General features: G+C 51.4%; 2 protein-coding genes across 2 annotated transcripts; both read left to right on the plus strand.

Annotated features, from left to right (window-relative positions):
- Positions 1 to 169: 169 nt before the first annotated feature.
- LOC140912137 (perilipin-3-like) lies at positions 170 to 6,150 on the plus strand. Its single transcript, XM_073346302.1, has 8 exons — positions 170 to 230; positions 1,264 to 1,334; positions 1,959 to 2,154; positions 2,868 to 2,950; positions 3,056 to 3,341; positions 4,070 to 4,260; positions 5,275 to 5,397; positions 5,497 to 6,150. The coding sequence occupies exons 1-8, from the start codon at positions 170 to 172 to the stop codon at positions 5,866 to 5,868; spliced, it is 1,383 nt and encodes a 460-aa protein (XP_073202403.1). The 3' UTR covers positions 5,869 to 6,150.
- A 4,643-nt stretch (positions 6,151 to 10,793) lies between these two features.
- Positions 10,794 to 16,774, plus strand: LOC140912138 (perilipin-3-like). Its single transcript, XM_073346303.1, has 8 exons — positions 10,794 to 10,854; positions 11,888 to 11,958; positions 12,583 to 12,778; positions 13,492 to 13,574; positions 13,680 to 13,965; positions 14,694 to 14,884; positions 15,899 to 16,021; positions 16,121 to 16,774. The coding sequence occupies exons 1-8, from the start codon at positions 10,794 to 10,796 to the stop codon at positions 16,490 to 16,492; spliced, it is 1,383 nt and encodes a 460-aa protein (XP_073202404.1). The 3' UTR covers positions 16,493 to 16,774.
- Positions 16,775 to 18,166: the final 1,392 nt, after the last annotated feature.

Consider the following 18,166-nt stretch of genomic DNA (forward strand, 5'->3'; position numbering starts at 1 on the left):
TGGAGGCTTCCCTAGAGGAGAATAGAATATTTAAGAAGGAGAACTAACTTAGAGTTTCGACTAGGGGAAAAACTCCTACTCACCTCTCGACCTGAGCAAAGCTATGCTGTTCCCACTCAGGGATGGGGAATGGGACTTCTGGTTGTGGTCTGAGTTCTGGCTTGTCCGAATGATCTGCAGGTGGAAACACTTGACTGAGGTGGCTGATTCAGCTGAGACTGGAGTGCTGGGTAACCAATATGGATCTGAAACAGATATTGCAGGAAACATGAAAGGAAAACAGGCCTGGTGCCTTCCCATAAGGGAAATGCTTCCTGGCCCTAGCTTTCTAGTTAGTTGTCTCACTCTCGCCTCTAGGAGTGATGGTGTCAACTTACCTAAACTGGAATCTGTTCCTTTACCAGACCATCTTTACCTGACAATAGAAGATATTTGTATTTTTACCAGCTAAATTGGCTTTAAAATAACCAGCCTGCCATAGTGGGCATCTCCTATGTAGACTCATAGATATTAAGGTCAGAAGGCACCATTATGATCATCTCCTATGTAATTCAGTATCCAGGGAGACTCTTACACTACTCACTCAAGAGGTCCCTGAAGGCTCCCCAGTGGTACCTTCTCAATTCAGTGTTCTGTGTGTGTAGTCAATGGCTACTACCTTCAGCAGGATAACTTCTGTCAGTGATTGTACTCTGGGATGAATGGAATTAGCCCCGGTACAATCTAGGAAAAGACTAAAGTAGGAGGGTGCCTCTGATGAGCTGTGCAGGTATCCTGGTGCTCCCCTTGGGAGGCATTGTTGGGTCTAGAAGTCTGAGGAGAAGCTTTGGGAGTGTGTAACGCCAAAAGACCCTGGTAATGGGCAGGATCAAACCTGGGACCTCTGGTCCTAAATGCATGAGCCTCTACTGCATGAGTTAAAAGCCATAAGGCTCTTAGCTAAGACGGTAAAGCCAATAAATTAATCTCTGCCTCTCTAACTGGTCCTGGTGCTACGAGATGGGACAGAAGAACACACCCACAAGATGTGTGGATTACAAGTGCATCCCTGGGCTTGAAGAACTGGCTGTCTCTGAGCCTGCCTTAGATCAAAGGTTTAAGGGCCTGGCCTGCTCTCTGTAGAGAGAGACTTACTGCAGGGGGACAACCTGGTCTGGCTCTTAGAGAAAACGGACCGGGAGCAGCTCTCCTGGTATTCCTACACAAGATTGATTTCACTGTTTCCTGCTGTAGCCACTCAATATTCCTTTTTGGGTCTTGCAGGGACATCTCACTCCACCATGTCTGCTAAGGAAAATGAACCACAGGTGGAGATCCAGGCAAAGGAGCAACAGGTGGGTCCCTCCTGGGGAGGCAGGTGTGCTTGGCGGCTGGAAAGGCTGTTCTAGCTTGAATGTCTCCACTGCTGGAGACAGGGACTCGTAACCACAACACTAGCCAATGATTCTAGCTCTCAGAGTGCCGTAGTCACTGCCCACATGTGCCTGCTGAATCTGGGAGGAGCACAGGTGACCCTGTGAATGCTGTCTGCATTAGAACACTGGCAAATCCCATTAATTGCAATGCCCAGTGGGGGCATTGTACCGGGTGCTGGACCGAGACATGGTTCCTGATCGAGAGAGACTGCACTTGGAAAGACAAAAGGTCTCTCCATTCCTGCTCTCGCTGACGGAACGAGATCATGACACAGTTCTGTTTTGTTGGTGGGTGTGCTAGGATGGAAACGGCATTCCTGAGACCTTGCTGAATATAGGCAGCTGTTCCAATGGAACCAGGCTTCTGGGTCTGTAACTAATCTCACAGGCAGGCCACTGAAACCCAGGTGAAATGGACAGGAGACTGTCCTCAGAGCTGGGCAGTCTCCTACAGAATCAGTAGTTGCAGAGGAAAAGAGACAGGAGGGGCACCTTGAGAAGCCAGGAGCTCTTCCTCAACTGACTCCTCTTTCCCTCCCCTAGACTGCAGGGGACAGGGTGGCTGGCCTGCCCTTGGTCAGCTCTACCTGTGAGATGGCCTCTGCCAGCTACGCTGCCACCAAAGAAACCCACCCAGCCATCAAAGGGGTCTGTGAGGTAGTAGAGACTGGGGTGAGGGCCATCACCTCTGCTGCCATTACCGGGGCACAGCCCATCCTGGACCAGCTGGAGCCACAGCGTGAGTAAGGGAAGGGAGGCAGGAACACTCCTGTGTGTGTGGCGGGGGAGGTGGGTCTGGGGGCAGGCTCAGCCTACAGTGGCTCTAGGCCCACTACTGAGCTCGGCCTCCAACTGGCCGCAAACAGAATCCACAAACTCCCTTCTCCTGCTTCCCTGAACTCAGCGAGCTCCTAAACTTGATCTGGCCAAGGCATTGGCCTTGTGCGGAGGAGTTCTGACGGCTGCAGCAGCTGCTGGTGGGGATTCCTGCTCAGGTACCAGGGGTGAGCTGGACCAGCCTAGAGGCAGGCAGTGCCCAGCCACAATCCCTGGTGTGCATGGCTGGCCCAGTACCACACAGCCACATGCACTGTGTATGGGACCTAATGCCATGGAGCAACACCTGCTAGAGGCTACAGGAAGCAGCTCCCATGCTAAAAGGATCTGAGCCCATGGCAGGCACTGGAGACTCCTGAAAACCTCTAGGAGAAGCTGGGGGTGGATGAACAGATGACTGGCAGCCAGATCTCCTGACTGCTAAACCTGGCTCTGAAACAGACTGGCTCCATAGCCTTGGGCAAATTGCCCAAACCCTCTTCCTTGGCTTTCCCATCAGTAACCTGGGGACACTTGCTTAGGAACACCAGTCCTCCAGTGTACAGGGATTAGCAGCCCCACGAGATCTGTGCACATGAAGGAATTAAGGGAACGAGTTCTGTGGTTATGTTTCAGTTGCAGCAGCCAATGAATATGCCTGTCGGGGTCTGGACAGACTGGAGGAGCAGCTGCCCATCCTGCAGCAGCCGATTGAGAAGGTAACCACACGAGTGTCACGACTGGTCCTGGAGCAGGATGAGGCTGTGGGCCCTTCATTTCTGCTAGGTGTTCAGTGACCTCTCTTCTGACCCCTTTTCCTCTAGGTGGCTTTGGATGCCCAAAAACTCGTGCGTGCCACAATGGTGGGTGCCAAGGATGCAGTCTGCAGCCCGGTCACTGAGGCCAAGGATGCAGTGACCAGCATGGTGGGCATGGCCCAAGGGGCTGTCCAGGAGAGCGTGGAGGTGACCAAATCTGCCGTGACCAGCAGCATGAGCACAGTGATGGGCTCCTCTTTGGGGCAGATGGCTGCGAGTGTCATAGACACAGCATTGGGGAAATCTGAGCAGCTGGTGGACTACTACCTCCCCATGACAGAGGAGGAGCTCGGTAAGTTCCCCTCTGCTGAATACAAACCAATGTGACCCTGGTGTCTTTGGGCACGGCTTGGACTCTCAGCTGTTCACAGTACTCACAGCTGAGCTGCCAAAAGAGCCACCTCTCCTTAAGGCTAGCTTGCAACCTAGCTTGGCTACTAGCCCTCCCTTAGTTCCTTCATGCTGGGCCCTCTGCTAGCCCTCTCTGATGGCTCTGACGCTTCTCCCTGTGCAGCTACCTGCTGCCTTACTGGTCGGTGCTGCAGGGCATCCAATCGTGCCCTGGGAAAGATTGCATCGGTCACAAGCTTTGGGAGGGCTGAAGGCATCCCTGCCTTGTATCCTGGCCCTGCCAACCGGTGGTGCAAGTAGATTTTAACTCTTACCAGTATGGCAACTCATGGGAGGGACCCAAAAACGGGGGGAGGCACATGACCCCCCCCCCCCCCAAACGACCCCACCCTGCCTTGTGTGGGGGGCTCTACAGACCCCAGACAGGAGATGCAACTACATGGAAGGGCTGGTGGGGGGCCAGCTGGGGGCGGTACAGACACACCGGAGGAGGTGCCAGCGTTCTGCTCCTTTCGCTGCTGCGGTTCCTGAGAGCCCTGCAGTTTTCAGCGGCTACTGAAAGTCATTCCAGTACATTATCCCAGCAACAAATGTCTTAACGGCACGGCGTACCTGACCTTACTGCCTGACTTGCACCACTGCTGCCAACTGCCCTCTTCCCCCTTCCAGCTGAGCTTGCCACAACTCCCCTGGAGGGGCCTGGAGAGGCTCCTGCAGAGCAGCGGACTTACTACGTCCGCCTGGGTTCCCTGTCGAGCACGCTGCGCCAGCGAGCCTACCAGCACGCCCTGGGCAAGATGAGACAAGCCAGGCAGCGCACCCTGGAGGCCCTCTCCCAGCTCCAGCAAATCATTGACCTGGTAGGAACACGACCCCTCTCCCCTGCCCTGTAGCTGCTGTGGGTCACGGTCTGTCATAAATATAAAGGGAAGTGTAAACCACTTTAAAATCCCTCCCGGTCAGAGGAAAAGTCCTCTCACCTGTAAAGGGTTAAGAAGCTAAAGGTAACCTTGCTGGCACCTGACCTAAATGACGAATGAGGAGACAAGATACTCTCAAAAGCTGGGAGGAGGGAGAAAACCAAGGGTCTGTGTCTGTCTATATGCTGCTTTTGCTGGGAACAGAACAGGAATGGAGTCTTAGAACGTTTAGTAAGTAGTCTAGCTAGGTATGTGTTAGATTATGATTTCTTTAAATGGCTAAGAAAAGATTTGTGCTGGCTACAAGGACTATCCCAGTCTGTGTGTCTTTTTTGTAATTTAAGGTTTTGCCTAGAGGGATTCTCTGTTTTGAATCTAATTACCCTGTAAGGTATCTACCATCCTGATTTTACAGAGGTGATTCCTTTACTTCTATTAAAAGTCGTCTTGTAAGAAAACTGAATGCTTTTTCATTGTTCTAAGATCCAAGGGTTTGGGTCTGAGGTCACCTATGCAAATTGGTGAGGATTTTTACCAAACCTTCCCCACGAAGTGGGGTGCAAGGGTTGGGAGGGTTTTTGGGAGGAAAGACGTGTCCAAACTACGTTTCCCAGTAAACCCAGTTAGAGTTTGGTGGTGGCAGTAGAAATTCCAAGGGCAAAGGGTAAAATTAATTTGTACCTTGGGGAAGTTTTAACCTAAGCTGGTGAAAGTAAGCTTAGGAGGTTTTCATGCAGGTCCCCATATCTGTACCCTAGAGTTCAGAGTGGGGGAGGAACCTTGACTCTGTCTCTGCAGCCTCCCATGCTCAGTGCCATTGGCACTGTTTGTTCCTGGGCCCAGCTGTGTCGCTGCAGTAGTGCTGCCTGCCTGCTGCCCACACCTAGCTGTGGGAGAGCTTCCCTGGCCAGCCGCCTCCTGCTCTTCCCAGCTAACTGCCCTCTCCTCCTGCAGATCAGCCATGCCAAGCAGGCCGTAGATCAGAAGCTTCACAATGGCCAGGACCGTCTGTACCAGATGTGGCTCCAGTACTGCAGGGGGAAGTTGGAAGGGCAGGAGGATCCTGACTCCGCAAAGGTATTCTCCTCCTTCTCGCCCTCACAGCCTTGCTCCAGTGAACTCCCCCCATCTGCAGGGGAGACTTGCAGATACTCCAGTCTCTCTTTCTCCTTCCAGCAGGTTGAAGCTCAGGCTCTAGCCACATCCCAGACCCTCACCCAGCAACTGAAAACCACCTGCCTTACTCTCCTGGGCAGCATCCAGGGCCTTCCCAGCACTATCCAGGACAAGGCCCAGCAGGTCTCGAGCAGTATACAAGAGCTCCAGGCCTCCTTCTCCAGTGCCGGCTGTTTCCAGGATCTGTCCAGCAGTGCCCTGGCCCGGAGTCGGGAGATGGTGACCAAGGCCCAGGAGTCCCTGGATGAGCTGCTGGAATACGTGACGCAGAACATTCCCCTGGACTGGATCGTGGGACCCTTCACTCCTGCTGGAGACTCTCCACCGTGTCCTGTTGAGCTGGTGGAGGAAGGAAAGAAGGTGGAGGCCTGAAGGGTTCCCCCTGCTGCTGGAAGGAATCCAGCTGAATTGCCTGCATAGCTAGTGTGGGGTCTCCCTGCTGAGGCCACAGTTCTGCTTTGGCAGATGGTGGACTGAGGTCAGGTCTTCCTTCTGCAGAACCTGAATGGCCTTTCCCAGGCCCACTTCTCCAGAACCATGTATTACCAGTTACAGGGTGGCATCACTAGTCATGCAGGACTGCATCCCTTGCAGGGCTAGTCTGCTTCTCTCAGGACATACATACAGCTGTCTTCCTCTGTACATAGGAAGTGCTCCTGAGCTTGATCTTTTCCCTAGCTTTCTAATGTGTAAAACTAGGGTTTAATGTTACAATAAACCTCAACTGCATTCAAATTTCTGTCTGCTTAATGTGATTCCCTCCCTGGCTCATGCTCTGTAGAAACATATACTGTAGAGGTGACCCCATGCCCCTCTTCTTCACACACACAAACCCCCTCCACCCACTTTCTCTGGAAGGGCTCCAGAATGGCTGAGCTCATCTCCTGGGTGAAGGCATCTCTTCAGGTGCCTCCATTTGACACTCTTCCATTGAGACTTTCCTCATGTAGAAGAAGGCAACAGTGTTCTCCCCATTGAGAACACTCGTCTGGCTTCCAGTGGCTAGCAAGGCAACATTACAGGCTCTGAGACCCAACTAACAGAGGGAAAGACCCAGGTTGTTGAGATAGTGCCCTATGGCCTTGAGAGGAAATGAGGTGTGTGGAGAACTGAGAACCTACTACTGGTAATGAGCAAAGTTAAAAGGGTCACATACAGTGGTGGGAGACTGCCGGGCCTTGCCTCTAGTTCAGTGCAAGAAGCTCAACAGGTTGGAAGTGTCTAGGAAAAGATGGTGAATTGACAACTCCAGGCAACTGGGATTTAACAAAACACACACAGGGAAACTAGCTGCAAGAGAGAGAGCAGCAGATAGTCCTGCTGAAGCATGGACATCAGCCAGCCTGCATCCTTCCTACCTGCCATTAGCCAAGCACCTGCCTAACATTTCCTACTGCCTAGTGTAAACCTAGCCAGGCTAATGGCTCAGGGTTGTGGGAGATCCATAGTAGGACCAGTGCTGGGCTTGTAATGCATTTTCCTGAGAGCTTGTGTCTATGCTTGAAGTCACAAGTGCCTAGTGTCATCTAGGCAGCTCCATCACTTTTGCTTATCCTAACTCCGGCTTGAGCTATTAATAAGCTTCAGGCAAGGAAATGTCTCTCGGGTTCAGCACTGCAACAGCACCATGAGCAGGAATGGGTGTGTAGCTCTCAAAGATAGAGACTAGTAATCAAAGTGGTGATGGATGCAGCTCCCAGGGCTAGTTACTCCTGATCTCATTGAACAGGGCCTGTCTTGTACTCCCAGTGGACTGGGGCTACAAAGGTTTTCATAGACCCCTAGAATATGGGGGTTGGAATGGACCGTAGGAGGTCATCTAATCCAACCCCCTGCTCAAAGCAGGACCAATCCCCAGTTAAATCATCCCAGCCAGGGTTTTGTCAAACCCGACCTTAAAAACTTCAAAGGAAGGAGACTCCACCACCTTCCTAGGTAACGCATTCCAGTGCTTCACCACCCTTCTAGTGAAAAAGTTTTTCCTAATATCCAACCTAAACCTTTCCCACTACAACTTGATACCATTGATCCTTGTTCTGTCATCTGTACCACTGAGAACAGTCTAGATGCATCCTCTTTGGAACTCGAGACAAGTAGCAGAAAGTAGCTATCAAATCCCCCCCCCCCACCTTCTTCTCATCTGCAGGGTAAACAATTCCAGTTCCCTCAGCCTCTCCTCATAAGTCATGTGTTCCAGTCCCCTAAACATTTTTGTTGCCCTCTGCTGGACACTTTCCAATTTTTTCACATCCTTTTTGTAGTGTAGGGCCCAAAACTGGACATAGTACTCCAGATCAGGCCTCACAAGTGTTGAATAGAGGAGAACAATCATGTCTGTCGATTTGCTGGCAATACCCCTATTTACACAACCCAAAATGTCATTGGCCGTCTTGGCAACAAGGGCACACTGTTGACTCATAGCCAGTTTCTTGTCCACTGTAACTTCGAGGTCCTTTTCTGCAGGAAAAGTCAGAAACTCCCTAACTGACAGTGAGCGATCACTGAGGCTAATTTGCCTGTGTAACTGGAAGTGTGTTACATACCCTGCTGTGTTCTGGATTAACAGAGGCCTCTCCAACACACTAGCTAGGTGGAGCCCTGCTGGGGTGAGTAAAGGTCCTAGTCTGCTCCTTTTAGGAATATGGAAGAGTAAGTGTAGACTTCAGGAGTGCTGGTCAGCTAACGTGACTTCTGTATCCAAGCCCAGTGAAGCTCTTTCCTCTTTCGTCCAAGTCTAATAAAATGTGTGATGTCAATGAGTGGATTTCACATCAACAGATCTTAGCTTCAAACTTGGAGAGAAGTGGGAGCTGGATTTTCTTTACGCCATGAAGTACATTGCAGCCTACGTTTCCCGAGCGCAGCCCCTGCAGCTACTCTTTCCGTAGAGAAGGAGCGGTTCTAACACATCCCCAAGCAGGGTCAGACCTAAGAAACCCGATGGAAAATGTTGCTGCACCACTCTCAAGTTATATAAAGCAAATTCAGTGACTGACTAACCCACCGGGTGCAGTATTTATTCAAAGAGCAGTGAGTTATTTCAGCAAACCCCAAACCAATGGGCTCGACTGTTTAATCCAGAGGCCTGTTGGAGGATCCACGTGTGAGCATAGAGATCACACCAGCTACACCCCAATGGTCTGAATATTAGAAGGAGGAATGGGAAAAGGAAAGAGATGCTTCCTGCCCCCAGCTGGCTTTCTCTCCTGGGTGGCACCCTCTCGATAATTAATGATTGTAGCTGTAGATCCCAGGTAGGAAGACTTGTAGTGTGCTCTCAACATGGTTGGGCTTGTTGCTTCTTCTGGCTGCCTGTGTGGGAGGGCTATGGATGGGAAGGTGGTTTCTAAGCCCTGAGCATGCAATGGTCTCTCTGTGCTAGAGATACTTGCACCTGTGCAGAGCCCTCTGGAACTCAGCTACTCTTCCCAACTGCCTGTTGAAGTTACTGGGGGTCTGAGTAAATGCAGGGGCTAGTTTGTGCAGGGCTCATTGTAGAATCAGAGCCTAAAACGGCCCTACTCTGGCCCTTGCAGCCACTGAAACTGAAGATCGTGTGTTTAGATGGAGGCCCTCTCACATCCCTCTGTGGGACAGACACATGGGTATGAACATCTAGGCCTGCTTTAAAGGAGTGAGGTGAGCACCTGCCTCAGCCCCAGGCCACTGTCACTCTGCTCAGCTGCTCCAGGAATTTGCACTCCCTGGTTTGATTTTACTCCCTGTGTGAAAGGTGTAGGGAGGTTATGGGACGAAGTTATGCCTGGTGTGATCTGCTGTCACTCTGGCTGGGAAGGACCCTGGCACTGGAGTAACTAGGCCAGGAATGATAATGGGGAGAGGGCAGAGCCGAGCCGAGTGGCTATAACTGACACCCCCCCCCAAAATTTTTCCCTGAGCTTGTCTCCCCACTTAGTGCTTCCCTTTGGCTGTGTCACCCCCAGCATCTGCCCAAATGCTCCCCAGATTCCCCCTGAGCCTGGGGGTTCCACGTATTGAACTGACACTTATATTGGAACTGCTAATTGCACTCAGTCTTTAACCCCTTATTGCCCAGTGTGGGGCTACCTAACTCTCTTTGAGGTCCTGGGCCTAACTCACTTAGGCCTTGCAATGCTGAGAGGAGCAATAGCTAAATACCTTTAAAAACCTGTGCCATGTTCTCTTCCCTGGACAAATCAACCAACAGGAAAGCTATAAATGTACTGAGGAGTATCTTGTGCCAGCTGGGCCAGAATAACTTCCCCAGCCTCTTTTGGAGTGGGCAGGAAAGGAAAATAATACAACAGCTACCAGCACTCTCCTCTCTTAGACGGTTTTACTGTCAAAAATCTTCTACACTGAAAATGTGACCAGGGAAATGGAGCGTAAAGGCGCTCTTCAGAGAGAACAACTGGAGTACTCTGAGAATATGAACCATTATTATTATTTGTATGACCGTAGCATTTCAAAGCAAAAATCAGAACTGGAATCCCATCGTGCTAGGTACTGTCTTAACACAGAGTAAAAGGCCTGCCCCAAACAGCTCATAATCTGAAACTAGGTTTGCCAGCCCTCCAGGATTGTCCTGAACTCTCCAGGAATTAAAGATTAATCTTTAATTAAAGATTGTCATGTGATGAGACCTCCAGGAACACATCCAACCAAGATTGGCAACTCTCACACCCTGTAACTTTTCATGGGCTCACAGCTCTCACTGGGCAAAGTAGAGAATGCAGCTGTGTGATTGGTCTCCTGAGCTGTCTGTCAAGTGTGCCCAGCCCTATGATGACATCATCACAGGAATATAATGGCTGAGACTTGAGGGAGGTCTGAGCATTAGTGAAGGATTAGTAGTGTGGAAGTTTGGTAAGATGTGTGGTTAACCTCTGTGTTATGTTTCTGGTTCCTAGGTTCTGTATTGGTTTCGATGGGGGCTCTTTTCTTACACAGAGTGTGACCCAATGTTTTGCCTGATGGCCAGTAGTGGCTAGGATTGAATGGTCAGAAGCTCTTAGCTAGTTTCAGTGCTTAGTGGCTGTACTTGTGTAAAGCATTTTGAGTTCAGTCTTCTGAGCAAACGGTCCAGGGAAGGAAACTATTTGCCTTCCAGACTGGGAGGCCTGGAGTAATGGTATGTTCTAGGAGATGGAGGCTTCCCTAGAGGAGAATAGAATATTTAAGAAGGAGAACTAACTTAGAGTTTCGACTAGGGGAAAAACTCCTACTCACCTCTCGACCTGAGCAAAGCTATGCTGTTCCCACTCAGGGATGGGGAATGGGACTTCTGGTTGTGGTCTGAGTTCTGGCTTGTCCGAATGATCTGCAGGTGGAAACACTTGACTGAGGTGGCTGATTCAGCTGAGACTGGAGTGCTGGGTAACCAATATGGATCTGAAACAGATATTGCAGGAAACATGAAAGGAAAACAGGCCTGGTGCCTTCCCATAAGGGAAATGCTTCCTGGCCCTAGCTTTCTAGTTAGTTGTCTCACTCTCGCCTCTAGGAGTGATGGTGTCAACTTACCTAAACTGGAATCTGTTCCTTTACCAGACCATCTTTACCTGACAATAGAAGATATTTGTATTTTTACCAGCTAAATTGGCTTTAAAATAACCAGCCTGCCATAGTGGGCATCTCCTATGTAGACTCATAGATATTAAGGTCAGAAGGCACCATTATGATCATCTCCTATGTAATTCAGTATCCAGGGAGACTCTTACACTACTCACTCAAGAGGTCCCTGAAGGCTCCCCAGTGGTACCTTCTCAATTCAGTGTTCTGTGTGTGTAGTCAATGGCTACTACCTTCAGCAGGATAACTTCTGTCAGTGATTGTACTCTGGGATGAATGGAATTAGCCCCGGTACAATCTAGGAAAAGACTAAAGTAGGAGGGTGCCTCTGATGAGCTGTGCAGGTATCCTGGTGCTCCCCTTGGGAGGCATTGTTGGGTCTAGAAGTCTGAGGAGAAGCTTTGGGAGTGTGTAACGCCAAAAGACCCTGGTAATGGGCAGGATCAAACCTGGGACCTCTGGTCCTAAATGCATGAGCCTCTACTGCATGAGTTAAAAGCCATAAGGCTCTTAGCTAAGACGGTAAAGCCAATAAATTAATCTCTGCCTCTCTAACTGGTCCTGGTGCTACGAGATGGGACAGAAGAACACACCCACAAGATGTGTGGATTACAAGTGCATCCCTGGGCTTGAAGAACTGGCTGTCTCTGAGCCTGCCTTAGATCAAAGGTTTAAGGGCCTGGCCTGCTCTCTGTAGAGAGAGACTTACTGCAGGGGGACAACCTGGTCTGGCTCTTAGAGAAAACGGACCGGGAGCAGCTCTCCTGGTATTCCTACACAAGATTGATTTCACTGTTTCCTGCTGTAGCCACTCAATATTCCTTTTTGGGTCTTGCAGGGACATCTCACTCCACCATGTCTGCTAAGGAAAATGAACCACAGGTGGAGATCCAGGCAAAGGAGCAACAGGTGGGTCCCTCCTGGGGAGGCAGGTGTGCTTGGCGGCTGGAAAGGCTGTTCTAGCTTGAATGTCTCCACTGCTGGAGACAGGGACTCGTAACCACAACACTAGCCAATGATTCTAGCTCTCAGAGTGCCGTAGTCACTGCCCACATGTGCCTGCTGAATCTGGGAGGAGCACAGGTGACCCTGTGAATGCTGTCTGCATTAGAACACTGGCAAATCCCATTAATTGCAATGCCCAGTGGGGGCATTGTACCGGGTGCTGGACCGAGACATGGTTCCTGATCGAGAGAGACTGCACTTGGAAAGACAAAAGGTCTCTCCATTCCTGCTCTCGCTGACGGAACGAGATCATGACACAGTTCTGTTTTGTTGGTGGGTGTGCTAGGATGGAAACGGCATTCCTGAGACCTTGCTGAATATAGGCAGCTGTTCCAATGGAACCAGGCTTCTGGGTCTGTAACTAATCTCACAGGCAGGCCACTGAAACCCAGGTGAAATGGACAGGAGACTGTCCTCAGAGCTGGGCAGTCTCCTACAGAATCAGTAGTTGCAGAGGAAAAGAGACAGGAGGGGCACCTTGAGAAGCCAGGAGCTCTTCCTCAACTGACTCCTCTTTCCCTCCCCTAGACTGCAGGGGACAGGGTGGCTGGCCTGCCCTTGGTCAGCTCTACCTGTGAGATGGCCTCTGCCAGCTACGCTGCCACCAAAGAAACCCACCCAGCCATCAAAGGGGTCTGTGAGGTAGTAGAGACTGGGGTGAGGGCCATCACCTCTGCTGCCATTACCGGGGCACAGCCCATCCTGGACCAGCTGGAGCCACAGCGTGAGTAAGGGAAGGGAGGCAGGAACACTCCTGTGTGTGTGGCGGGGGAGGTGGGTCTGGGGGCAGGCTCAGCCTACAGTGGCTCTAGGCCCACTACTGAGCTCGGCCTCCAACTGGCCGCAAACAGAATCCACAAACTCCCTTCTCCTGCTTCCCTGAACTCAGCGAGCTCCTAAACTTGATCTGGCCAAGGCATTGGCCTTGTGCGGAGGAGTTCTGACGGCTGCAGCAGCTGCTGGTGGGGATTCCTGCTCAGGTACCAGGGGTGAGCTGGACCAGCCTAGAGGCAGGCAGTGCCCAGCCACAATCCCTGGTGTGCATGGCTGGCCCAGTACCACACAGCCACATGCACTGTGTATGGGACCTAATGCCATGGAGCAACACCTGCTAGAGGCTACAGGAAGCAGCTCCCATGCTAAAAGGATCTGAGCCCATGGCAGGCACTGGAGACTCCTGAAAACCTCTAGGAGAAGCTGGGGGTGGATGAACAGATGACTGGCAGCCAGATCTCCTGACTGCTAAACCTGGCTCTGAAACAGACTGGCTCCATAGCCTTGGGCAAATTGCCCAAACCCTCTTCCTTGGCTTTCCCATCAGTAACCTGGGGACACTTGCTTAGGAACACCAGTCCTCCAGTGTACAGGGATTAGCAGCCCCACGAGATCTGTGCACATGAAGGAATTAAGGGAACGAGTTCTGTGGTTATGTTTCAGTTGCAGCAGCCAATGAATATGCCTGTCGGGGTCTGGACAGACTGGAGGAGCAGCTGCCCATCCTGCAGCAGCCGATTGAGAAGGTAACCACACGAGTGTCACGACTGGTCCTGGAGCAGGATGAGGCTGTGGGCCCTTCATTTCTGCTAGGTGTTCAGTGACCTCTCTTCTGACCCCTTTTCCTCTAGGTGGCTTTGGATGCCCAAAAACTCGTGCGTGCCACAATGGTGGGTGCCAAGGATGCAGTCTGCAGCCCGGTCACTGAGGCCAAGGATGCAGTGACCAGCATGGTGGGCATGGCCCAAGGGGCTGTCCAGGAGAGCGTGGAGGTGACCAAATCTGCCGTGACCAGCAGCATGAGCACAGTGATGGGCTCCTCTTTGGGGCAGATGGCTGCGAGTGTCATAGACACAGCATTGGGGAAATCTGAGCAGCTGGTGGACTACTACCTCCCCATGACAGAGGAGGAGCTCGGTAAGTTCCCCTCTGCTGAATACAAACCAATGTGACCCTGGTGTCTTTGGGCACGGCTTGGACTCTCAGCTGTTCACAGTACTCACAGCTGAGCTGCCAAAAGAGCCACCTCTCCTTAAGGCTAGCTTGCAACCTAGCTTGGCTACTAGCCCTCCCTTAGTTCCTTCATGCTGGGCCCTCTGCTAGCCCTCTCTGATGGCTCTGACGCTTCTCCCTGTGCAGCTACCTGCTGCCTTACTGGTCGGTGCTGCAGGGCATCCAATCGTGCCCTGGGAAAGATTGCATCGGTCACAAGCTTTGGGAGGGCTGAAGGCATCCCTGCCTTGTATCCTGGCCCTGCCAACCGGTGGTGCAAGTAGATTTTAACTCTTACCAGTATGGCAACTCATGGGAGGGACCCAAAAATGGGGGGAGGCACATGACCCCCCCCCCCCCCAAACGACCCCACCCTGCCTTGTGTGGGGGGCTCTACAGACCCCAGACAGGAGATGCAACTACATGGAAGGGCTGGTGGGGGGCCAGCTGGGGGCGGTACAGACACACCGGAGGAGGTGCCAGCGTTCTGCTCCTTTCGCTGCTGCGGTTCCTGAGAGCCCTGCAGTTTTCAGCGGCTACTGAAAGTCATTCCAGTACATTATCCCAGCAACAAATGTCTTAACGGCACGGCGTACCTGACCTTACTGCCTGACTTGCACCACTGCTGCCAACTGCCCTCTTCCCCCTTCCAGCTGAGCTTGCCACAACTCCCCTGGAGGGGCCTGGAGAGGCTCCTGCAGAGCAGCGGACTTACTACGTCCGCCTGGGTTCCCTGTCGAGCACGCTGCGCCAGCGAGCCTACCAGCACGCCCTGGGCAAGATGAGACAAGCCAGGCAGCGCACCCTGGAGGCCCTCTCCCAGCTCCAGCAAATCATTGACCTGGTAGGAACACGACCCCTCTCCCCTGCCCTGTAGCTGCTGTGGGTCACGGTCTGTCATAAATATAAAGGGAAGTGTAAACCACTTTAAAATCCCTCCCGGTCAGAGGAAAAGTCCTCTCACCTGTAAAGGGTTAAGAAGCTAAAGGTAACCTTGCTGGCACCTGACCTAAATGACGAATGAGGAGACAAGATACTCTCAAAAGCTGGGAGGAGGGAGAAAACCAAGGGTCTGTGTCTGTCTATATGCTGCTTTTGCTGGGAACAGAACAGGAATGGAGTCTTAGAACGTTTAGTAAGTAGTCTAGCTAGGTATGTGTTAGATTATGATTTCTTTAAATGGCTAAGAAAAGATTTGTGCTGGCTACAAGGACTATCCCAGTCTGTGTGTCTTTTTTGTAATTTAAGGTTTTGCCTAGAGGGATTCTCTGTTTTGAATCTAATTACCCTGTAAGGTATCTACCATCCTGATTTTACAGAGGTGATTCCTTTACTTCTATTAAAAGTCGTCTTGTAAGAAAACTGAATGCTTTTTCATTGTTCTAAGATCCAAGGGTTTGGGTCTGAGGTCACCTATGCAAATTGGTGAGGATTTTTACCAAACCTTCCCCACGAAGTGGGGTGCAAGGGTTGGGAGGGTTTTTGGGAGGAAAGACGTGTCCAAACTACGTTTCCCAGTAAACCCAGTTAGAGTTTGGTGGTGGCAGTAGAAATTCCAAGGGCAAAGGGTAAAATTAATTTGTACCTTGGGGAAGTTTTAACCTAAGCTGGTGAAAGTAAGCTTAGGAGGTTTTCATGCAGGTCCCCATATCTGTACCCTAGAGTTCAGAGTGGGGGAGGAACCTTGACTCTGTCTCTGCAGCCTCCCATGCTCAGTGCCATTGGCACTGTTTGTTCCTGGGCCCAGCTGTGTCGCTGCAGTAGTGCTGCCTGCCTGCTGCCCACACCTAGCTGTGGGAGAGCTTCCCTGGCCAGCCGCCTCCTGCTCTTCCCAGCTAACTGCCCTCTCCTCCTGCAGATCAGCCATGCCAAGCAGGCCGTAGATCAGAAGCTTCACAATGGCCAGGACCGTCTGTACCAGATGTGGCTCCAGTACTGCAGGGGGAAGTTGGAAGGGCAGGAGGATCCTGACTCCGCAAAGGTATTCTCCTCCTTCTCGCCCTCACAGCCTTGCTCCAGTGAACTCCCCCCATCTGCAGGGGAGACTTGCAGATACTCCAGTCTCTCTTTCTCCTTCCAGCAGGTTGAAGCTCAGGCTCTAGCCATGTCCCAGAGCCTCACCCAGCAACTGAAAACCACCTGCCTTACTCTCCTGGGCAGCATCCAAGGCCTTCCCAGCACTATCCAGGACAAGGCCCAGCAGGTCTCGAGCAGTATACAAGAGCTCCAGGCCTCCTTCTCCAGTGCCGGCTGTTTCCAGGATCTGTCCAGCAGTGCCCTGGCCCGGAGTCGGGAGATGGTGACCAAGGCCCAGGAGTCCCTGGATGAGCTGCTGGAATACGTGACGCAGAACATTCCCCTGGACTGGATCGTGGGACCCTTCACTCCTGCTGGAGACTCTCCACCGTGTCCTGTTGAGCTGGTGGAGGAAGGAAAGAAGGTGGAGGCCTGAAGGGTTCCCCCTGCTGCTGGAAGGAATCCAGCTGAATTGCCTGCATAGCTAGTGTGGGGTCTCCCTGCTGAGGCCACAGTTCTGCTTTGGCAGATGGTGGACTGAGGTCAGGTCTTCCTTCTGCAGAACCTGAATGGCCTTTCCCAGGCCCACTTCTCCAGAACCATGTATTACCAGTTACAGGGTGGCATCACTAGTCATGCAGGACTGCATCCCTTGCAGGGCTAGTCTGCTTCTCTCAGGACATACATACAGCTGTCTTCCTCTGTACATAGGAAGTGCTCCTGAGCTTGATCTTTTCCCTAGCTTTCTAATGTGTAAAACTAGGGTTTAATGTTACAATAAACCTCAACTGCATTCAAATTTCTGTCTGCTTAATGTGATTCCCTCCCTGGCTCATGCTCTGTAGAAACATATACTGTAGAGGTGACCCCATGCCCCTCTTCTTCACACACACAAACCCCCTCCACCCACTTTCTCTGGAAGGGCTCCAGAATGGCTGAGCTCATCTCCTGGGTGAAGGCATCTCTTCAGGTGCCTCCATTTGACACTCTTCCATTGAGACTTTCCTCATGTAGAAGAAGGCAACAGTGTTCTCCCCATTGAGAACACTCGTCTGGCTTCCAGTGGCTAGCAAGGCAACATTACAGGCTCTGAGACCCAACTAACAGAGGGAAAGACCCAGGTTGTTGAGATAGTGCCCTATGGCCTTGAGAGGAAATGAGGTGTGTGGAGAACTGAGAACCTACTACTGGTAATGAGCAAAGTTAAAAGGGTCACATACAGTGGTGGGAGACTGCCGGGCCTTGCCTCTAGTTCAGTGCAAGAAGCTCAACAGGTTGGAAGTGTCTAGGAAAAGATGGTGAATTGACAACTCCAGGCAACTGGGATTTAACAAAACACACACAGGGAAACTAGCTGCAAGAGAGAGAGCAGCAGATAGTCCTGCTGAAGCATGGACATCAGCCAGCCTGCATCCTTCCTACCTGCCATTAGCCAAGCACCTGCCTAACATTTCCTACTGCCTAGTGTAAACCTAGCCAGGCTAATGGCTCAGGGTTGTGGGAGATCCATAGTAGGACCAGTGCTGGGCTTGTAATGCATTTTCCTGAGAGCTTGTGTCTATGCTTGAAGTCACAAGTGCCTAGTGTCATCTAGGCAGCTCCATCACTTTTGCTTATCCTAACTCCGGCTTGAGCTATTAATAAGCTTCAGGCAAGGAAATGTCTCTCGGGTTCAGCACTGCAACAGCACCATGAGCAGGAATGGGTGTGTAGCTCTCAAAGATAGAGACTAGTAATCAAAGTGGTGATGGATGCAGCTCCCAGGGCTAGTTACTCCTGATCTCATTGAACAGGGCCTGTCTTGTACTCCCAGTGGACTGGGGCTACAAAGGTTTTCATAGACCCCTAGAATATGGGGGTTGGAATGGACCGTAGGAGGTCATCTAATCCAACCCCCTGCTCAAAGCAGGACCAATCCCCAGTTAAATCATCCCAGCCAGGGTTTTGTCAAACCCGACCTTAAAAACTTCAAAGGAAGGAGACTCCACCACCTTCCTAGGTAACGCATTCCAGTGCTTCACCACCCTTCTAGTGAAAAAGTTTTTCCTAATATCCAACCTAAACCTTTCCCACTACAACTTGATACCATTGATCCTTGTTCTGTCATCTG

The sequence above is a fragment of the Lepidochelys kempii genome, chromosome 5 (genome assembly GCF_965140265.1).
Source record: "Lepidochelys kempii isolate rLepKem1 chromosome 5, rLepKem1.hap2, whole genome shotgun sequence".
NCBI classification, from domain to species: Eukaryota; Metazoa; Chordata; order Testudines; family Cheloniidae; genus Lepidochelys; species Lepidochelys kempii.

Excerpts from the sequence above, each read along its gene's own strand:
- LOC140912137 (XM_073346302.1), top strand. The coding sequence starts at position 170 with ATGATCTGCAGGTGGAAACACTTGACTGAGGTGGCTGATTCAGCTGAG. Across the intron at positions 2,951-3,055 it reads TGCAGCAGCCGATTGAGAAG|GTGGCTTTGGATGCCCAAAA; the intron begins GTAACCACACGA and ends CTTTTCCTCTAG. Across the intron at positions 3,342-4,069 it reads CATGACAGAGGAGGAGCTCG|CTGAGCTTGCCACAACTCCC; the intron begins GTAAGTTCCCCT and ends TCCCCCTTCCAG.
- LOC140912138 (XM_073346303.1), top strand. The coding sequence starts at position 10,794 with ATGATCTGCAGGTGGAAACACTTGACTGAGGTGGCTGATTCAGCTGAG. Across the intron at positions 11,959-12,582 it reads TCCAGGCAAAGGAGCAACAG|ACTGCAGGGGACAGGGTGGC; the intron begins GTGGGTCCCTCC and ends TCCCTCCCCTAG. Across the intron at positions 13,575-13,679 it reads TGCAGCAGCCGATTGAGAAG|GTGGCTTTGGATGCCCAAAA; the intron begins GTAACCACACGA and ends CTTTTCCTCTAG.